Source organism: Argopecten irradians, chromosome 2 (assembly GCF_041381155.1).
Source record: "Argopecten irradians isolate NY chromosome 2, Ai_NY, whole genome shotgun sequence".
NCBI classification, from domain to species: Eukaryota; Metazoa; Mollusca; class Bivalvia; order Pectinida; family Pectinidae; genus Argopecten; species Argopecten irradians.
Window position 1 is genome coordinate 67,257,693 of NC_091135.1, and position 23,052 is coordinate 67,280,744.

The window sequence follows — 23,052 nt, forward strand, 5'->3', positions numbered from 1 at the left end:
TTCAGTCTGTCCCTGTTGTCAATCATACTTCGCAAGTAAAAATGAATCGATCTCCCTACTTGGCTCCCCGTTCATTGTGACTGATGTGCTGGTTTTCTTCAGTTCGCTTTTCCTTTTTTGACCCCCAGACGAACTCCTTTATCCTGCATATGGTTGTAGTTGTGTACCAGGAGTGCGTTGTCATCCACAATATCAAGGTCATTGTCACTATCCAGTTCATGACCAAGTGGAAGACAAATGGTAACAGCACACAACCATCCCTGGCGAACTCCAAACATCACACCAAATCTATTAGACAGCTGGTCGGTATGGGAAATGCTGTAGCCCATGTCTTGGTAGGTGGATCTGATTAATGTCACAATCTTCTCCGAAACTCCGTAGTTACCTCGGCAGCTTTCAGGGCGTTTCTCTACACTATCAAACGTCTTCTCATAACAAATTCCACTCCAGCGACAACTCCAACATGATACTAGGTTAGCCTACTGAAAAACTGGATTGCATGCCGTAGTTTTTGTAATCTCCGCTAGGCTTCGCTCCGAAAATAAAAAAAAGTATTTATGAGGGCAAACTATCAAACACTTTCCACTGTGTGAAGGAGACGAAGTAAGTTTCCTTAGCTTTTAAATCCTGTAACAGATGATGTAACGTGTTATGTATATATATATTTTATCTAAGTGAGACATCATTGGATGGACAAATTGAAGAGAATATCATTTTTATGAAATGGTTTATATGATGTAAGATGTTTGATAGACTAATTGATTGTATTAACGTTGACTATAGTAATTTCTAAGATTGCAAGATATGATAATCGGTGCGATACAACTATGTAATCTACAATGTACATACAAAGTAAATATAGGTGATATCATTAATCATAATTCATCATAGCAAAATATAACATAGCATGATGCGTCTACACATATACATGTAGTATAGGGTTAAAACAATAAATGTGAGGTATATTTTTGTTTACAAACACACTGCATAGATACAATAAATGGATGATGTTTTCAAGACATTATGTAACATATCACACAAAATAAATTAACGTCCTATTAACAGCTAAGATACCCGTATTCCTTATGGTGGACGGAGAGACGGAGTTTCGTGCTGATCTATCTATATATCTGGCCAATATTTTGGTCACGTTTAAAACAAGTCGTGAAATGAATCTGAGAGTTAAGAGGGCATTAAGTTTAAATTCCATTCCATGATTCAGTCAATAAAGCAAGAAACGCAGAAATAAGCATAATTTTCTTATCTTTTTGTATGTTTTAAGAGTTTAACCAAGTCTTATTAACTTTAATTTTTTTTCAAAAGAATGATATTAACCAACAATGTCAAAAGAAACAACATGTCAGAAGAACATTGCTTCATTTCTGTTTGGGTGTCTCCATGCCTCGGTGTTGATTCTAACCAAACCGAATGCGAGATTAATACAGCAGCATAGTTTAAACAATACGAATAGCATCAGGCCTTGTTAATAACAATTGTGTTTATACCTGTATGACTGATTAATAATACTGAATCAAAAACAAACATGAAAGATGCTAGCGGCCCAAACCGATGTATTTACAGATATTTCGCACTAATCATTATTGAAAATCTCGGAATTATTTGCAAAATCATATCAGTTAAATATTTACTTTAAACAAGGTCATCAATAGTTGCACAGAAATCCATTAAAGTTGATGAATTATTCATCGACGATGGCATTTCGCGCACACCAGATGAACATGATAGATAGTCCTCATGAGACACGAGGATATGACAATAAATCGCCAACAACGCTCACAGTAAAGTCATTTACTAGTAAACAAGGGTTACTTCGACACCCTTAAGCCGTGTAAAAGTTCATCGAAAGCTTAACATAAGGTAAGTTCCTAGCAGACTTACTCTATTGTATCTCAACCTCAGAAAAGTCTTGAAAAAAGTTAATCTTATTTCACCTAAACATGAGTTAAGTCTTGTAAATATTAATCTTATATCACCTAACATCAGGTAAGTCTTGCAAACATTAATCTAATATCACCTAACATCAGATAAGTCTTGTACAGGTTAATCTTATTCCACCTAAACATCAGGTAAGTCTTGTAAATATTAATCTAATATCACCTAACATCAGGTAAGTCTTGTAAATATTAATCTAATATCACCTAACATCAGGTAAGTCTTGTAAATATTAATCTAATATCACCTAACATCAGGTAAGTCTTGTAAATATTAATCTAATATCACCTAACATCAGGTAAGTCTTGTAAATATTAATCTAATATCACCTAACATCAGGTAAGTCTTGTACAGGTTAATCTTATTCCACCTAAACATCAGGTAAGTCTTGTAAATATTAATCTAATATCACCTAACATCAGGTAGGTCTTGTACAGGTTAATCTTATTCCACCTAAACATAAGGTAAGTCTTGTAAATATTTATCTTATTTCACCTAAACATCATGTAGGTCTTGTAAATTTTTATCTTATTTCACCTAAACATCATGTAGGTCTTGTAGATATTATTCTTATTTCACCTACACATCAGGTAAGTCTTGTAAATATTATTCTTATTTCACCTAAACATCAGGTAAGTGTTGTTCAGGTTCATTTCATTTCACCTAAACATCAGGTATGTCTTATAAATATTAATCCTAATTCACCTAACTTTAGGTAAGTCTTCTACAGGTTAATTTAATTTCACCTAAACATCATTTAAGTCTTGTAACCAATAATCTTATATTACCTAAATATCAGGTAAGTCTTATAAATGTTAATCTTATTTCACCTAAACATCAGGTAAGTGGTGTAAATATTAATCTTATTTCACCTTAGTATAAGGAAGGGTTTTTTAAATATTAATCCTATTTCACCTAAACATCAGGTAAGTCTTGTAAATATTAATCTTATTTCACCTAAACATCAGGTAAGTGTTGTTCAGGTTCATTTCATTTCACCTAAACATCAGGTATGTCTTATAAATATTAATCCTAATTCACCTAACTTAAGGTAAGTCTTTTAAATATTAATTTTATTTCACCTAAACATCAGGTAAGTCTTGTAAATATTTATCTCATTTCACCTAAACATCATGTAGGTCTTGTAAATATTAATCTTATTTCAACTAAATATCAGGTAAGTCTTTTCAATATTAATCTTATTTCACCTAAACATCAGGTAAGTCTTGTAAATATTTATCTTATTTCACCTAAACATCAGGTAAGTGTTGTTCAGGTTCATTTCATTTCACCTAAACATCAGGTATGTCTTATAAATATTAATCCTAATTCACCTAACTTCAGGTAAGTCCTCTACAGGTTAATTTAATTTCACCTAAACATCATTTAAGTCTTGTAACCAATAATCTTATATTACCTAAATATCAGGTAAGTCTTATAAATGTTAATCTTATTTCACCTAAACATCAGGTAAGTGTTGTAAATATTCATCTTTTTTCACCTAAACATCAGGTAAGTCTTATAAATGTTAATCTTTTTTCACCTAAACATCAGGTATGTCTTGTAAATATAAATCTTTTTTACCTAAACATCATGTAAGTGTTGTAAATATTAATCTTATTTCACCTTAATATAAGGAAGGTTTTTTTTTAAATATTAATCTTTTTTCACCTAACCATCAGGTATGTCTTGTAAATATTTATCTTATTTCACCTTAATATCAGGTAAGTCTTTTAAATATTTATCTTTTTTCACCTAAACATCAGGTATGTCTTGTAAATATTTATCTTATTTCACCTTAATATCAGGTAAGTCTTTTAAATATTAATCTTATTTCACCTAAACATCGGGTAAGTCTTGTAAATATTGATCTTATTTAACCTAAACATCATGTAATTCTTGTAAATATTAATCCTATTTCACCTAAACATCAGGTAAGTCTTGTGAATATTTATCTTATTTCAACTAAATATCAGGTAAGTCTTTTCAATATTAATCTTATTTCACCTAAACATCAGGTAAGTCTTGTAAATATTAATCTTATTTCACCTAAACATCAGGTAAGTGTTGTTCAGGTTCATTTCATTTCACCTAAACATCATTTAAGTCTTGTAACCAATAATCTTATATTACCTAAATATCAGGTAAGTCTTATAAATGTTAATCTTATTTCACCTAAACATCAGGTAAGTGTTGTAAATATTAATCTTATTTCACCTTAACATCAGGTAAGTCTTCTGAATATTTATCTTATTTCACCTTAATATAAGGAAGGTTTTTTAAATATTAATCTTATTTCACCTAAACATCAGGTAAGTCTTGTAAATATTGATCTTATTTAACCTAAACATCAGGTAAGTCTTGTAAATATTAATCTAATATCACCTAACATCAGGTAAGTCTTGTAAATATTAATCTAATATCACCTAACATCAGGTAAGTCTTGTAAATATTAATCTAATATCACCTAACATCAGGTAAGTCTTGTAAATATTAATCTAATATCACCTAACATCAGGTAAGTCTTGTACAGGTTAATCTTATTTCACCTAAACATCAGGTAAGTCTTGTACAGGTTAATCTTATTTCACCTAAACATCAGGTATGTCTTGTGAATATTAATCTTATATCATCTAACATCAGGTAAGTCTTGTAAATATTAATCTAATATCACCTAACATCAGGTAAGTCTTGTACAGGTTAATCTTATTTCACCTAAACATCAGGTATGTCTTGTAAATATTAATCTTATTTCATCTAAACATCATGTAAATCTTGTAAATATGAATCTAATATCACCTAAACATCAGGTATGTCTTGGAAATATTAATCTAATATCACCTAACATCAGGTAAGTCTTGTAAATATTAATCTAATATCACCTAACATCAGGTAAGTCTTGTACAGGTTAATCTTATTTCACCTAAACATCAGGTAAGTCTTCTACAGGTTAATCTTATTTCACCTAAACATCAGGTAAGTCTTGTAAATATTAATCTTATTTCACCTAAACATCAGGTAAGTCTTGTACAGGTTAATCTTATTCCACCTAAACATAAGGTAAGTCTTGTACAGGTTAATCTTATTTCACCTAAACATAAGGTAAGTCTTGTACAGGTTAATCTTAAATAATTTTATCTTATTTCACCTAAACATCATGTAGGTCTTGTAAATATTATTCTTATTTCACCTACACATCAGGTAAATCTTGTAAATATTAATCTTATTTCACCTAAACATCAGGTAAATCTTGTAAATATTTATCTTATTTCACCTAAACATCAGGTAAGTGTTGTTCAGGTTCATTTCATTTCACCTAAACATCAGGTAAGTCTTATAAATATTAATCCTAATTCACCTAACTTAAGGTAAGTCTTGTACAGGTTAACTTAATTTCACCTAAACATCATTTAAGTCTTGTAACCAATAATCTTATATTACCTAAATATCAGGTAAGTCTTATAAATGTTAATCTTATTTCACCTAAACATCAGGTAAGTGTTGTAAATATTAATCTTATTTCACCTTAGTATAAGGAAGGGTTTTTTAAATATTAATCCTATTTCACCTAAACATCAGGTAAGTCTTGTAAATATTAATCTTATTTCACCTAAACATCAGGTAAGTGTTGTTCAGGTTCATTTCATTTCACCTAAACATCAGGTATGTCTTATAAATATTAATCCTAATTCACCTAACTTAAGGTAAGTCTTTTAAATATTAATTTTATTTCACCTAAACATCAGGTAAGTCTTGTAAATATTTATCTCATTTCACCTAAACATCATGTAGGTCTTGTAAATATTAATCTTATTTCAACTAAATATCAGGTAAGTCTTTTCAATATTAATCTTATTTCACCTAAAAATCAGGTAAGTCTTGTAAATATTTAACTTATTTCACCTAAACATCAGGTAAGTGTTGTTCAGGTTCATTTCATTTCACCTAAACATCAGGTATGTCTTATAAATATTAATCCTAATTCACCTAACTTCAGGTAAGTCCTCTACAGGTTAATTTAATTTCACCTAAACATCATTTAAGTCTTGTAACCAATAATCTTATATTACCTAAATATCAGGTAAGTCTTATAAATGTTAATCTTATTTCACCTAAACATCAGGTAAGTGTTGTAAATATTCATCTTTTTTCACCTAAACATCAGGTAAGTCTTATAAATGTTAATCTTTTTTCACCTAAACATCAGGTATGTCTTGTAAATATAAATCTTTTTTACCTAAACATCATGTAAGTGTTGTAAATATTAATCTTATTTCACCTTAATATAAGGAAGGTTTTTTTTTAAATATTAATCTTTTTTCACCTAACCATCAGGTATGTCTTGTAAATATTTATCTTATTTCACCTTAATATCAGGTAAGTCTTTTAAATATTTATCTTTTTTCACCTAAACATCAGGTATGTCTTGTAAATATGTATCTTATTTCACCTTAATATCAGGTAAGTCTTTTAAATATTAATCTTATTTCACCTAAACATCGGGTAAGTCTTGTAAATATTGATCTTATTTAACCTAAACATCATGTAATTCTTGTAAATATTAATCCTATTTCACCTAAACATCAGGTAAGTCTTGTGAATATTTATCTTATTTCAACTAAATATCAGGTAAGTCTTTTCAATATTAATCTTATTTCACCTAAACATCAGGTAAGTCTTGTAAATATTTATCTTATTTCACCTAAACATCAGGTAAGTGTTGTTCAGGTTCATTTCATTTCACCTAAACATCATTTAAGTCTTGTAACCAATAATCTTATATTACCTAAATATCAGGTAAGTCTTATAAATGTTAATCTTATTTCACCTAAACATCAGGTAAGTGTTGTAAATATTAATCTTATTTCACCTTAACATCAGGTAAGTCTTCTGAATATTTATCTTATTTCACCTTAATATAAGGAAGGTTTTTTAAATATTAATCTTATTTCACCTAAACATCAGGTAAGTCTTGTAAATATTGATCTTATTTAACCTAAACATCAGGTAAGTCTTGTAAATATTAATCTAATATCACCTAACATCAGGTAAGTCTTGTAAATATTAATCTAATATCACCTAACATCAGGTAAGTCTTGTAAATATTAATCTAATATCACCTAACATCAGGTAAGTCTTGTACAGGTTAATCTTATTTCACCTAAACATCAGGTAAGTCTTGTACAGGTTAATCTTATTTCACCTAAACATCAGGTATGTCTTGTGAATATTAATCTTATATCATCTAACATCAGGTAAGTCTTGTAAATATTAATCTAATATCACCTAACATCAGGTAAGTCTTGTACAGGTTAATCTTATTTCACCTAAACATCAGGTATGTCTTGTAAATATTAATCTTATTTCACCTAAACATCATGTAAATCTTGTAAATATGAATCTAATATCACCTAAACATCAGGTATGTCTTGGAAATATTAATCTAATATCACCTAACATCAGGTAAGTCTTGTAAATATTAATCTAATATCACCTAACATCAGGTAAGTCTTGTACAGGTTAATCTTATTTCACCTAAACATCAGGTAAGTCTTGTACAGGTTAATCTTATTTCACCTAAACATCAGGTAAGTCTTGTAAATATTAATCTTATTTCACCTAAACATCAGGTAAGTCTTGTACAGGTTAATCTTATTCCACCTAAACATAAGGTAAGTCTTGTACAGGTTAATCTTATTTCACCAAAGCATAAGGTAAGTCTTGTACAGGTTAATCTTATTTCACCTAAACATCAGGTAAATCTTGTAAATATTAATCTAATATCACCTAACATCAGGTAAGTCTTGTAAATATTAATCTAATATCACCTAACATCAGGTAAGTCTTGTACAGGTTAATCTTATTTCACCTAAACATCAGGTAAGTCTTGTACAGGTTAATCTTATTTCACCTAAACATCAGGTAAATCTTGTAAATATTAATCTTATTTCACCTAAACATCAGGTAAATCTTGTAAATATTTATCTTATTTCACCTAAACATCAGGTAAGTGTTGTTCAGGTTCATTTCATTTCACCTAAACATCAGGTAAGTCTTATAAATATTAATCCTAATTCACCTAACTTAAGGTAAGTCTTGTACAGGTTAACTTAATTTCACCTAAACATCATTTAAGTCTTGTAACCAATAATCTTATATTACCTAAATATCAGGTAAGTCTTATAAATGTTAATCTTATTTCACCTAAACATCAGGTAAGTGTTGTAAATATTAATCTTATTTCACCTAACCATCAGGTAAGTCTTCTACATGTTAATCTTATTTCACCTAAACATCAGATATGTCTTTTAAATATTAGTCTTTTTTCACCTTACAATCAGGTAAGTCTTGTAAATAGTAATCTTATTTCACCTAAACATCAGGTATGTCTTTTAAATATTAATCTTATTTCACCTTACCATCAGGTAAGTCTTGTACAGGTTAATCTTATTTCACCTAACCATCAGGTAAGTGTTGTACAAGTTAATTTCATTTCACCTAAACATCACGTAAGTCTTGTAACCAATAATCTTATATTAACTAAATATCAGGAAAATCTTGTAAAGGTTAAATTTATTTTATCTTGACACAAGATTTACGGACAGTGGATTGTAAATATGGAATATTAATTTCGTGACCAAACGCATGAAAGATGCTTAACCAAAATCAGAAGAAAGACATTATCATTGCCAGTAAGCTTAGAACTAGTAATAAATCTCCATTGTAGCCAATTAAACTGGAAGACGGAATATAATCTAACAGGATAATATATTTGTGCACTTTAATATCCGATTTCAGCAACTAATTTTATTTCATTTACTAACGCGTATGTCCGTCAGGTATAGATATATACATACATTGTATCATAATACCATCTGTTGATAAAATTAATTCAATTTGCAACGTGTATGTACCACCCCACCTGTCAAACTTTATCAATTGTCAGAAACACGTTTGACAAATACGGCACGTGTTAAAGATGTATTAGTATTTATATCAGTAAACTAAATATGTTTTTTTTCAAAACAGGTATAGTATGATATTAACGTACGTGAACATATCACAAAGACTCAATTAATAACGTAAATAATGTGTTGTCCTCTCGGTATTAATATCTTGTTTTAAATCATATGCACGTGTTCACCCTTATTATTTACCGAATGAAGGTATGATTAAGTACACTAAGTACTTATCGACACCATTCGATGTAAGATGCCCTCTTATTGTGATTAGAAAATCGACGTCAGGTTATCCTGGATGCGGACTACTGAGGTTAGTAGCTGGAGCATTATAAGGAATCCTGTGTCCTTTCATGATGTCATTATTGTGTCGTGTATACCCTAAAAAACTAGGCTCGACATCGATTGCCCACCTTCTATACAGTATTTAAACATATTTTATAATTAATTAGTTTAAGGTATCATATCGTCACTGTTTACATACATCTGTGAATCTAATTATTTTTAAATTACAGAGAAGGACAAGAGCCAGTAACATGGAGAGCGTAGTGATGTGGCTCCTGACTGGTTCTATAATAGGTACGATGGCAATGAGCAGAAACTATGTGACGTACTCGGACAGGAAGGCCGCGCGTGAAAAAGTAGTCAGTATTAAAGATCCTTTCCTCAGATTCGTCCTTGAAAAACAAATACTCTTCTGTCCACACGTCAGTACTTGTACGGTGGACCATTCTATGACACCTTCGTCCTGTTGCTCTCGCTGTAGTTGTGATAGTGCTTCTCCGTCGCTTGAGCAGTGTCCCGACTACACAGGAAAAGATAGCAGATTCGCATGCCTCCGTCCCCAATATATATACAAAGAAAATAAGACGAAATCAAGCTTACAAAGTTATTTGATGATAAATCGATGTCCAAGTGTCTTCGAGGACGTTCGTATTGATAGACTTTGTGTCCGTGGCTCTGTGCTACACCCGTACAACATGACCATGGTTCTACCTATAACGGACACTACAAACAAAATTACATACAGGAATGTGTTCTGCGCCATATGCAATTCAAGACAAGAAGAAAATCTTATAGCCTGGTCTGCCAATGTAAACTGTACATCGTCATCAACACCTGAACCTAAAAGTCTTCGGGAACTAATGGAGAGCGTTGCTAGTAACAAACAATGCAATCTGTTGTTCGAACCTCCACGTAACATGACTTTGGCTAAGTGTGACACCTTGGGGTTGGTATCTGAATGTAACGTCACCGGACGGTGGACGGTATTTGATGACGACATGGATCGTGCTTGTACGAGTTACAGGTCGGTCTACAGATCAACGTACCAAAACATACACTGTTACATGTGTAACGTGAATGACGAACCGTACACGGAATGTACCAGAACATATCCTTTGATAGGCAGCCGCCCCTTGCCCCCGATACCGACCTTCTCGGGAGCCATTGAGCAGGATTTAATAACCAACTTAGTGTTTGGTCATGATGCTGTAGGAGCAACATGTCTACCAGGGACACGATATGACGGGATAATGGTAGGAATAATCTGTATCCATTAACCAGGGGTATAAACTAACATGCATGTAGGGTTTACATCACTAGATCCATTAACTAGATTTATCTTACTACATTTTATTTGTAAGCATCAAATATTTTACAATTCCTATTATTATCGACACTATACAAGCACGCACACATTATAAAATATCTTCCTCATGAACATTTGAAATTGTTAAGCAATGTCATCATATCATTGTTTAATTTCCATATTTTGCAACCAAAGACTTAAGCTTCTGCGTTGCCCACTTAGATCTTTGGGATGCTAATATTTGTATATTATTTGTCTCTATTCCAAGAACCACATGCACTAATCTTGCAAAACAACCCCATCAATAAGTGGCATTTATCTACACAGTGACAACTTTCACAAACATTCCTGAATTTTATCATACTGTTATTCCCATGTTTCAATTATATCCACATTCATTTCCCTAGAATTGTTTCAATATCTTACTCAAATAAGCTCAAAAATAGGAGTGTTCTTTAAAGAAATGCACCATACGGAATATTCTTATTCTTTTTTTTTTCAGAAATTATGTCGTGAGATTTTCTGCAGCCCTCCTCTAATTTATAGAAACGGCATCTGTACCAGCATCTACAGGTCGGTCAGTCTCCGGAGATATCACCTAAATCTTATGATAACTCCACATTATAACGTGTCCTACAAATGGCTGCCAGATCCATTTGCGGCCGCTCGACCAGCAAGCTACATCCAAGAATATCTCTCCTTGGTATTGTTTCCTCTACAGGCACAACAATGTTCTTCTATTGCGGAAGTATTTGCCAAAACCGTGAAAGGGAAACTTAATGTATTTCCTAAAAATAACGAAACTCGGGTAACCCACGTTAATGTCCCAGTTGAGTTTGTAGTTATCGGTCAGCAGAACGACATCGCCACCATGGAACGGATTCTATACAGTGATATGGAGGGATTTAATACTACAGTGAGAAATGAGGTCATATATTTTGACATATCTCCTTTTATGTCTGAAACGGTAACTTCAATAGAGCGGGAATCATTGACAATAAACGGTTTGGAATTAACAGAAAATATCCAACTGCCAGGTTTTGGGGCTCGAAATGACTTTGGTGTTTGTGGATCCCGGATGCCTGTTACCACGTTATCTAAGTTCACACTATGTTCTAAGATAAACATCACAATGGAAGACTATAACACTACTAGGGTTAACGACACCCTATGTCTTCCTCAAATTGATCTCTGCTTTAGTCTGGACGAATTTGAATACGGTGACACATACATTATCTTATGCAGTCAAAGGTTCTTCGAGAGAATTGATAAACTGTCGCCAAAAGATGACAAACTAGGTCGAACAGAAGAGGATGCAGAAAGTCGTGTTGGCCTGGCGTTGGTAGGTCTATCTATACTTTGTCTATGTGTTGCTTTAGTGGGAGTCTTTGTTGTGTATAAGCCCCGGAACACTTTGTCCTACATGTTGATGGGACTGGTGCTTGGCCTCATACTATACAACATCGTCCTCCTCACAGTGCCGTTTCCGTTTGTGTCGACCTACAACTGTCGTATTACCGGAGCCTCTCTACAATTCACAGCTGCCTTCTCCGTATCCTTACTACAACTCTGTGTCTTCCATGTTGGATTGATGATGCGTGTCGACCTGCAATCTCAAAACCCTTACATTCTGAAAATATTACACGCATCGTACCCTGTACTCTTGCCATCAATTATTGCATCCGTGACGTATTGGTATGTTGTCAGCCATTCTAGTGACGTCACTGTTCCTTGGATATCATGGGGGCTCCCATGCTACTCAGCAATCAACTCGCTATCCCTGTACATATCTTGCCTTCCTATCCTGACAATGTTAGCGCTGTCTTTCTTAGTTTCCCTGGTGTTAGCTATTTATAGCTATGCCATCGCCCTTGAGAAGGATGATGTAGAATTTGTGCATATGTTTGGCTTTTATAGTAAAGTATCCTTTGTTTTGTTACTCGTGCAGTCCTTCTGGTATCTGATATCTTTCGCTCGTTGGACAGGAAATGTCTACCTGTTCCTTGTGATGAATCTGATCTCGTCCATGTATATAATGATATGTTCCCTTACCGATTCCAAACTAAAGGCAACATGTACAAATATAGTAGATAACTCTGAAACACGTGCTGAAAAAAGAGCTTCCAGTTGTCCCTGCAACCCAGCCAGGAGACAGCAAAAGGATTTCCAGCCTATAGCCGAGATGATTTCAGAAAATGGCGGGAGTTTGAGGACTTCAAGTCATTTATAGCTTATAGTTAATTTCACACTATTGAACTGGTTTTACACATTGGTGTAAAGTTAAACCACTATTGCTAATAGTTGTTAATAATTGTTGTAGATACTCATATTGTACATGACAACGGTAAACCTTGAACGGAAATGTCTAGATCTCTTGCTTATGACATATTACCTGGTTTTAAGGTATTGACTAATACATGTAACGAATCTAGTGTCATATAAAGTTACAGTAACTCGATTTGTAAACCCTGTAGTATAAAACATACAAACTGTCCTTTTGTGGCGCGTGGTGTCTGTCCTCCTTATGCGTCTTTATCGGATTTCATGTGGAGGTGAGGTAATACAAGACATTAACAGCTTTCAGAGAATCACAAGTCCAATAAAGCAGGACTTGCAAAATGAAATTAACTTTGAAATTAAATTAGAAATATATTACGATTTCAAATTTAAAGTTTGTAAAAATTGGCTTTAAAGATAGAACTATTGCTAGTTGTATGATATAATTGCTACGTAATTATCTTATTAAATCCAAACATTGGTAAATGTTGTATGTTATTTATCCAAAGTTTCTGGTTTGGTTTATTAACGCATTGTCTGCTTTTGTTGTCATTTAGCGTAGGATAGCACAATCGCATTGTCCCGTGTAAGTTACACCTATTGTATAACTTTATCAGTATCTAGGTTTGTAGATATTTAACACTATAAAGCTAACACACTTTAAATCTTTATTCTATTTCCTCGTTATCATAAGATAATGGTCCTCAAAATTGGCGTTATGAGTATATTCATGAATGAAAATATAATTCTGTATTACTTGGATGCATTGTTTGTCCTTTTTGAATTTTGGATGCGCTGTATATCTGTTGCCATATATGTTACGTATTATCATATTGTGGTGAATGCTAGTTTGCATTGATAAAAATTGAATCTATGATAGGTATTCATGTTTTTATTCCTCAGTATTTGCATTGTCAACTCAAAGGAAATCATATAAAGAGTAGCTTTTAAATTTCCAGAATTTGAAAAAAGCGTTAAAAGTCACAGATCATACTTGATGGTTTTGTTATATTTTTTAATATATAGAAAGGAATTCAAACAAGAGACATAGTAGATATGAAATGATTCTGAGATGACAATGGAACAAAGTTTTCTTATTCATCAACAAACATCAACAAAGACGCGATAATGGAGTCTATTGTATTCCAAGATAACCGAATAAGACTTTGTATCAAGTCCCAAAATGACAACGAAAATGAAAATGACAGACCTTTTCGGCAGAAAAAAAGTATCAACAGGTAACCCATTTAATCTACCAAACAAAGCTACGTCAGATACAGGTTGACTTTGAACGATTGCGTATTATCATACCTCGAGTTAAATCACACGTGAAGCTTACATTGAGTCCACCTAAAGGTCATTTAAGTAGAATTATGTGTGCTTCCAACTAGAAAAAAGTCAATCATAGACCAAAGTTTACGATCCCTTTTAGCATTATAAACGTGTTGGCGGAATAGACACTAAAGCATGCTGTTGAAAAGGCAAACAAGACACTCCCAACAGTCACATTACACTGAAAGTTTTTCTCTATCAGGTTTAGTTGTTTATTCGAATGGCATGGAGATTAAGGATGTTAATATTTAAAGACAATACCGCCAATATGCGTTATGATCTCCTCATACAAAGGTTAAAATTTAGTGTTTCACGTTATGGTCTCCTCATACAAAGGCTAATATTTAGTGTTTTGAAAAAGAGATTTAGAGATGAAACAAATAACCGGGATAATCGTGGAATGCTGACGATTCAACAAACTCAATGCAGAGCTGTCATTGAAGTTGTTTTAAATAACTTTATACAAAAAAAATCAATATTGTAATATCTGAAAGGTGCTATAAAATCACGTGTACAACAGTGTGAGATAACAGGTGTTATTTCAAATCCTCAAATATATAAAAGTTTTACAATAACGTGACGTCATCAATACATGCGGCGTCGCCGCGTCGTGCATGGTTGATCACGTCATCAATTTTGACGCATAACGATGTTCCTGCGATAATGGCGCGATGAAAAGCCTGGAAAGCAACGATAATTTTGGTTTTTTCCTATTAAGTATGGGAGAAAAAGAATCAAACATGAATCTGTCAAGTGGGCATGGATATCTCAACCCTCGTGAAAGATTTCAACCCTAAAATCTTTCACTCGGGTTGAGATATCCCTGTCCACTTGAAAGACCCATGTAAGATTCTATTATTCGCCCACCATTCACTGATTTGTCACTGGTTTTAGCCGTGGGAGATTTCTCTGTTTGCGCGCGCTAGCCTTTTGAACCTGAAGACAATCACTAGACAATAACTAGACGTCATCAATTCATGCGGCGTAACTGCGGCGCGCATTGTAGATTACGTCATCAATGTTGACGCATAACGACGTTCCTTCGATAATGGCACGATGAAAGAGCTGGAAACCAAGTGAAATTTCATCATTTTTTCTACTAAATATAGGAGAAAAAAAACTTACATGGGTCTGTGAAGTAGACAGGGATATCTCAACTCTCGGTTGACGGCCAAAATCTTTCACTCTGGTTGAGATATCCCTGTCCACTTCACAGACCCATGTAAGTTTCTATTAATTTTTTCCCTAGCAACCACGGGGTATCCCTGTGAAGTATGGGAGAAAGAGTCATCTTTTCCTTAGCAACCATGGGATATTCCAGAGAAGTATGGGAGAAAGTAAAATCCTATTTGTCTGGTTATGCTTCCGGAACTGTTTGTCCTGTTACAGCAATGTTTTAGTCTTCAGTACATACTTGCGTTTCTATGTCAACAAATCCTAAAGTCGAGTTCAATATGGATAATTCACATGGGATTAATAATTGTTCACTGATAGCTATCAAATATTAATTATTATGCGAAGATATTGCCTTAGCTGACATCCAGCTAGGTGATAATACGATCACGTGATACGGGGAACGGGCAGTGATTGATTTATTGGAATGGAACTGTTAACGATTAGCAATAAAGTCCAATACAAAAATATAAATTAAATATCTAAATATGAGTCGTCGTGTCAGGTAAGTACAGTGTAATGCATTAAAGGAAACCCGATAACGATGGATACAAACGTACATGTAAAACTTTCAAGTAGATTATCTCTTTTTCACTGACTGAACTAATGTTCAGAATTTGTCAAATGTTATGGATGTATCGGATTCAAGAACAATACTTTTTATTCAGCACATTGGACATTTTCCGTACTGGCAGAATTCATAGATCAAATATTCGCAACCATATCAATGTCCCTTGCAAAATGGTTAAAACCTTTTTCCCATGAAAATGACTGACCGCTAATTATTTGTTCTCTTTACAAAGGCTAGGAATGGTTTAGTACAAGAAGCTTGCAACCCTTTGGAAATGCACCATTTTGAATTGTTTCCTACATCTGAACACTCAATATCCATTTAAAGTGTCACCACGGATATACATGACATTTACACTGATATAAACTGTAAGGCAGTATCCGTATCATGTTGACACTGCGAAGACCATTTGTCTGTTTACGGCCGACTGCATCAGGTTACGACTCCCAAGGGTCAATAAAAATTGATGGTGGAGCCATTGCACGAATCCGTCAGTTATCCAGGTTGTATTTAACCTAGGTGGTTTCCTCGAATTATTATTAAATAACGATTTGGTATCTGTATTATTTACCGTAAAATTATGGTATGTGTATGTGGCTTAGGGGCCATCACGAGATTGTTCTTGGGGTGAGGGCTACTATTCAACGGATTCGTTGTTAAGACTCTGGACGACGCTGTTCTTTTGGGACACATATTGTCTTAGAACTTTATTTTCGTCTATCTAATGATAACTTTCAAGTGCAATTTATAACGTTCTTATTTGATTTATTTGCTGCTTACTGTCAAACCTTATCAGTATCCTGGGCTTCTCTATTATCAGTGATAACAAAAAACAATGCTTATTTGTGAAATGTTTTGTATTTCTTTGATTTCGGATCCTGGATACGGCAAGGAGAAACATGGATATACCACACACCCACACATACGAAATCACCAAACACATTCATGCCAGATACAGCGTTGTTATGTGAACTTTTGATAGGAACTAAATGTATAACTGCAACTGGTGAAAAGATATTGTTTTAAATGCTAGATATCGCTGATATCATAACATGTAGGCTTCATTATGACAGTATTTTGCCCAAAACAGTCTAAAACGTATAAAGCCGCGCAGTTTGATATTATTTACACAAACTGCCCGATTCCCACTATCAACCCCAGGTATACCATAATGATATATCGTTTAGGTTAACACGGTAAACAGTAAGTATACTGATAATGACTTTCCATCAGCTAAATATGGGGAACGAATTAAAAGTCAACAAAACTATTCAAGGTAATGTTTATAAACCTTTTTATTTTTACTTCATCTAATCCAACTACATACAAATGTAAAATTGACTTCTGGCGATCATTAAAAATATTTTTAAACAATACGCCTAAGTTTGTCAGAGTTATCTTTCTTTGAGTGTTGAAGTCAGTTTATTTCTGATGACCATTTTGGTGTGTACGCCGTATTAGAAATAAACATACCAGATTTTTCTTTCTACTTCAAATACCTCAAAACATATTGTACTGTTTAATTGTCTGTAAGACTCAAATCAATCATTCTGTATAATAGGTAAAATATTAAAATCACTCTCTACAGAGTTTAATACTTCAGAATCTACTAATCAAGTTTAATGATTAATCGTATAAAAAAGACCACAAAATAAAATTCGGTAGGTGAAGTCTTTTTATTAGTACTACCAATATATCTGACCGATATCGAGTGATTTCTTAGTGTAATATTTTGCATGTGTCACCAGTGCATTTTTCATTGTCTGGAAATTCTGCTGCGAGATTCTTTGTAGTTATATGATAAAAAGTACCTTAAAGATGCTCGCAAAAGCTCTAAAAATAAAACCTTCTTCGACTCATTTAATAAAATTTCATATATATTTGTGTTAAGCAAATCATTGATGAACAAAAATCGCCTCCCAATACATTTGCATTAAAAATTCTGTCGAAATCTCGTTTTTTAAGTATTGCCACTTTTCACTTTTTGTAACAAATCTTATCAATTTAAGTTTTACCAAATTTCAAAAAGATAGAGGGCTGTGGAAAATGAACAATTCATTACTTAAAGGTTCTGATTACTTGGACACCATAAGATCTTTAATTGTAAAAATAAAAGCACAGTATGCATTACCAGTATACAATATTGAAAATATTCCTCTAGAAAACTTAATCTTTGTAATCGGTAATCAGTTGATTTTAGAAACTCTATTACTAAAAATAAGAAGTAAAACTATTTCTTACTCTTGTCATAAAAAGAAAATATGCAATAATTTTTAGAAAAAAACTGATAGGAGATATTCAGAAACAAGAAGAAAGTACATCTTTAAATTATGATATTAATATGCTGTATATAAAAAAACATGAATTAGAACAATTAAGAAAGCACAATTTAAATGACAACATGATTCTCTCTCGAGCAAAATGGATCAGTGAAGGAGAAAACCAACTAGGTGTTTCTGTGAATTAGAATCAAGAAATTTTACCAGCAAAATCATTCCTCGGAAAGAAATTTTGTTTCTTTGTTTGTTTGATTAATCAACGTCCTATTAACACTTATGGTCATGTAAGGACAGCCTCCCATGTGTGCGGTGTGTTGCGTGTATGTTGTGCGAGGTGCGTAGATGATGGCTTTGTTTTTTTGTTTGATTCATTATATCGTCCTGTTAACAGCTATGGTCATGTAAGGACGGCCTCCCGTGTATGTGGTGTGTTGCGTGTTTTGGGAGACTGCGGTATATTCATGTTGTGTCTTCTTGTATAGTGGAACTGTTGCCCTCTTTATAGTGCTATATCACTGAAGAATGCCGCCGGAGACACCAAGCAACACATCCCACCCGGTCACACTATACTGACAACGGGCGAACCAGTCGTCCCACTCCCTGTATGCTGAGCGCTAAGCAGGAGCAGAAACTACCACTTTTATAGACTTTGGTGTGTCTCGGCCAGTGGACAAAACCCAGAACCATCCTCACAGGGGCGAACGCTCAAATCAAGGCCAGAAGTGAGGCATTAGGAAAGATAAAGTCAGTAAGGAAGAGGAGAAAAGATAAGATCCTAAATTTAGTCGCCTCTTACGATCATGCAATAGGGGAAGCAGGTACAATTCTTACACCCTATCTGCAGGGCCAAGATGGCACAGTGATTTCTGATCAGAAAGAGATCTTTGATGAAACTGAACATTTTTATGAAAATTTATACAAAATAAATATCAATACTCAAGATGTTGACTTAGATGATTTGCTAGATTAATATGAAATCCAAAAGTTATCTCCCGTTAGATCTTTTTCTTTGGAAGGACCTATCACCATTACAGAAATGGCGAAAATACTAATGAAAATGAAAGATAATAAAATTCCCGGTTCAGATGGATTTTCGGCGGAATTTTAAAAAGTCTTTTGGAAACAACTTGGTCATTTTATTGGAAGGTCAATTAACCATGGTTTTTCAATTTCAGAACTATCTATTACTCAAAAGCAAGGAAAATGTTCATGTATTCCAAAAGGTGACAAACCCCGTAATAAACTTAAAAACTGGAGACCTATTATACTCCTTAACACTGTTGACAAATTAGCATCTGGTACAATAGCAGAGAGAATAAAGACTGTCATAACTAAATTAATAAGTAACAATCAAACTGGATTTATCCCAGGTAGAGATATTGGTGAAAATTAGCGCTTGATACATGATTTAATACACTGAAGAAAATAATTTACCTGGACTCTTATTATTAATTGATTTTGAAAAAGCATTTGACTCTAATTAATGGAATTTCATCAAAAAAACCTTACAATTTTTTGGACATTCTATCATTAATTGGTTCAAACTTTTCCAAAACAACATTCACTCTGCTGTTAATATAGGTGGAAACTTATCCAATTTATTCGCAATTTGAGCGCGGTTGCCGACAAGGGGACTCAGTCTCATCGTATATTTTTTATTCTCTGTGCGGAAATATCATCGTATAAAGAAACGATTCAGACATAAAAGGTATTGTTATTAACGAAAAAAAGTTATTCTTTCTCAGTTTACGGACGACACTTCTATTTGTTTGATTATTTTAACGTCCTATTAATAGGCAGGATCATGTCAGGACGGCCTCCAATTTATGCAGTGTGTAGTGTGTGTGAAGTGAGAGGTGCGTGTTTTGGGAGACTGTGGTATGTTCGTGTTGTGTCTTCTTGTAAAAGGGAACGGTTGCCCTTTTTATAGTGCTATATCACTGACGCATGCCGCCGAAGACACCAGGCAACACATCCCACCCGGTCACATTATACTGACAACCGGCGAACCAGTCGTCCCACTCCCGGGTATGCCGAGCGCTAAGTAGGAGCAGAAACTACAACTTTTATAGACTTTGGTGTGTCTCTGCCTTCCTTACTGGGGCGAACGCTCAACTCAAAGCCAAAAGTGAGGTAGTGTCAAGGGCATTATGAAAGATAAAGTCAGTTAGGAAGAAGAGTAAAGACAAGACCCTAAATTTAGTCGCCTTTTACGAACATGTAATAGGGGCAGCAGGTACAATTCTAACGCCCTTCCTGCAGAGCTGCGGACGACACATCTGTGATTCTTGGTGGTTCTGAAAAATCTCTAACCTCAAATTTACAACAACTTTTATGTCAAAATTTCAGGTCTCAAAATGAATTTAACGAAGACCCAGGTAGTTTGGATTGGCAGCAAAAAATACAGCAAAGATAAATACACCACAGAACATAATCTGTCATGGGGTATAACAAAATTTAATCTTGTAGGCATTGGATATGATGTTGACTTGCAAAGAATGTTCAGTTAAACTTTGATAGGAAGCTTGTGAAACTAAAGACTCTAATAAACTCATGGAACAGAAGAAATCTTTCTCCAATTGAAAAGCTAACTGTAAGAAGGACATAGTCATTCAGATCCCCCGCCAATGGAGATATCAAAGCTGGAGTAAGTTTGATTGTGGAGACTTATGTGTATGAAAAACAAGGACATAGTCATTCAGATCCCCCGCCGATGGAGATATCAAAGCTGGAGTAAGTTTGATTGTGGAGACTTATGTGTATGAAAAACAAGGACATAGTCATTCAGATCCCCCGCCGATGGAGATATCAAAGCTGAAGTAAGTTTGATTGTGGAGACTTATGTGTATGAAAAACAAGGACATAGTCATTCAGATCCCCCGCCAATGGAGATATCAAAGCTGGAGTAAGTTTGATTGTGGAGACTTATGTGTATGAAAAACAAGGACATAGTCATTCAGATCCCCCGCCAATGGAGATATCAAAGCTGGAGTAAGTTTGATTGTGGAGACTTATGTGTATGAAAAACAAGGACATAGTCATTCAGATCCCCCGCCGATGGAGATATCAAAGCTGGAGTAAGTTTGATTGTGGAGACTTATGTGTATGAAAAACAAGGACATAGTCATTCAGATCCCCCGCCAATGGAGATATCAAAGCTGGAGTAAGTTTGATTGTGGAGACTTATGTGTATGAAAAACAAGGACATAGTCATTCAGATCCCCCGCCAATGGAGATATCAAAGCTGGAGTAAGTTTGATTGTGGAGACTTATGTGTATGAAAAACAAGGACATAGTCATTCAGATCCCCCGCCAATGGAGATATCAAAGCTGGAGTAAGTTTGATTGTGGAGACTTATGTGTATGAAAAACAAGGACATAGTCATTCAGATCCCCCGCCAATGGAGATATCAAAGCTGGAGTAAGTTTGATTGTGGAGACTTATGTGTATGAAAAACAAGGACATAGTCATTCAGATCCCCCGCCAATGGAGATATCAAAGCTGGAGTAAGTTTGATTGTGGAGACTTATGTGTATGAAAAACAAGGACATAGTCATTCAGATCCCCCGCCAATGGAGATATCAAAGCTGGAGTAAGTTTGATTGTGGAGACTTATGTGTATGAAAAACAAGGACATAGTCATTCAGATCCCCCGCCAATGGAGATATCAAAGCTGGAGTAAGTTTGATTGTGGAGACTTATGTGTATGAAAAACAAGGACATAGTCATTCAGATCCCCCGCCAATGGAGATATCAAAGCTGGAGTAAGTTTGATTGTGGAGACTTATGTGTATGAAAAACAAGGACATAGTCATTCAGATCCCCCGCCAATGGAGATATCAAAGCTGAAGTAAGTTTGATTGTGGAGACTTATGTGTATGAAAAACAAGGACATAGTCATTCAGATCCCCCGCCAATGGAGATATCAAAGCTGAAGTAAGTTTGATTGTGGAGACTTATGTGTATGAAAAACAAGGACATAGTCATTCAGATCCCCCGCCAATGGAGATATCAAAGCTGGAGTAAGTTTGATTGTGGAGACTTATGTGTATGAAAAACAAGGACATAGTCATTCAGATCCCCCGCCAATGGAGATATCAAAGCTGGAGTAAGTTTGATTGTGGAGACTTATGTGTATGAAAAACAAGGACATAGTCATTCAGATCCCCCGCCAATGGAGATATCAAAGCTGGAGTAAGTTTGATTGTGGAGACTTATGTGTATGAAAAACAAGGACATAGTCATTCAGATCCCCCGCCAATGGAGATATCAAAGCTGGAGTAAGTTTGATTGTGGAGACTTATGTGTATGAAAAACAAGGACATAGTCATTCAGATCCCCCGCCAATGGAGATATCAAAGCTGGAGTAAGTTTGATTGTGGAGACTTATGTGTATGAAAAACAAGGACATAGTCATTCAGATCCCCCGCCAATGGAGATATCAAAGCTGGAGTAAGTTTGATTGTGGAGACTTATGTGTATGAAAAACAAGGACATAGTCATTCAGATCCCCCGCCAATGGAGATATCAAAGCTGGAGTAAGTTTGATTGTGGAGACTTATGTGTATGAAAAACAAGGACATAGTCATTCAGATCCCCCGCCAATGGAGATATCAAAGCTGGAGTAAGTTTGATTGTGGAGACTTATGTGTATGAAAAACAAGGACATAGTCATTCAGATCCCCCGCCAATGGAGATATCAAAGCTGGAGTAAGTTTGATTGTTGAGACTTATGTGTATGAAAAACAAGGACATAGTCATTCAGATCCCCCGCCAATGGAGATATCAAAGCTGGAGTAAGTTTGATTGTGGAGACTTATGTGTATGAAAAACAAGGACATAGTCATTCAGATCCCCCGCCAATGGAGAGTTCAAAGCTGGAGTAAGTTTGATTGTGGAGACTTATGTGTATGAAA

At 34.3% G+C, this 23,052-nt stretch overlaps 1 protein-coding gene across 1 annotated transcript; it reads left to right on the top strand.

Moving 5' to 3' along the window:
* The first annotated feature begins 1,530 nt into the window (after positions 1–1,530).
* LOC138317066 (uncharacterized) lies at positions 1,531–13,618 on the top strand. Its single transcript, XM_069258689.1, has 3 exons — positions 1,531–1,878; positions 9,428–10,450; positions 11,006–13,618. Exons 2-3 carry the CDS (start codon positions 9,449–9,451, stop codon positions 12,731–12,733), a joined length of 2,730 nt encoding a protein of 909 aa, XP_069114790.1. The 5' UTR covers positions 1,531–1,878; positions 9,428–9,448; the 3' UTR covers positions 12,734–13,618.
* Positions 13,619–23,052: the final 9,434 nt, after the last annotated feature.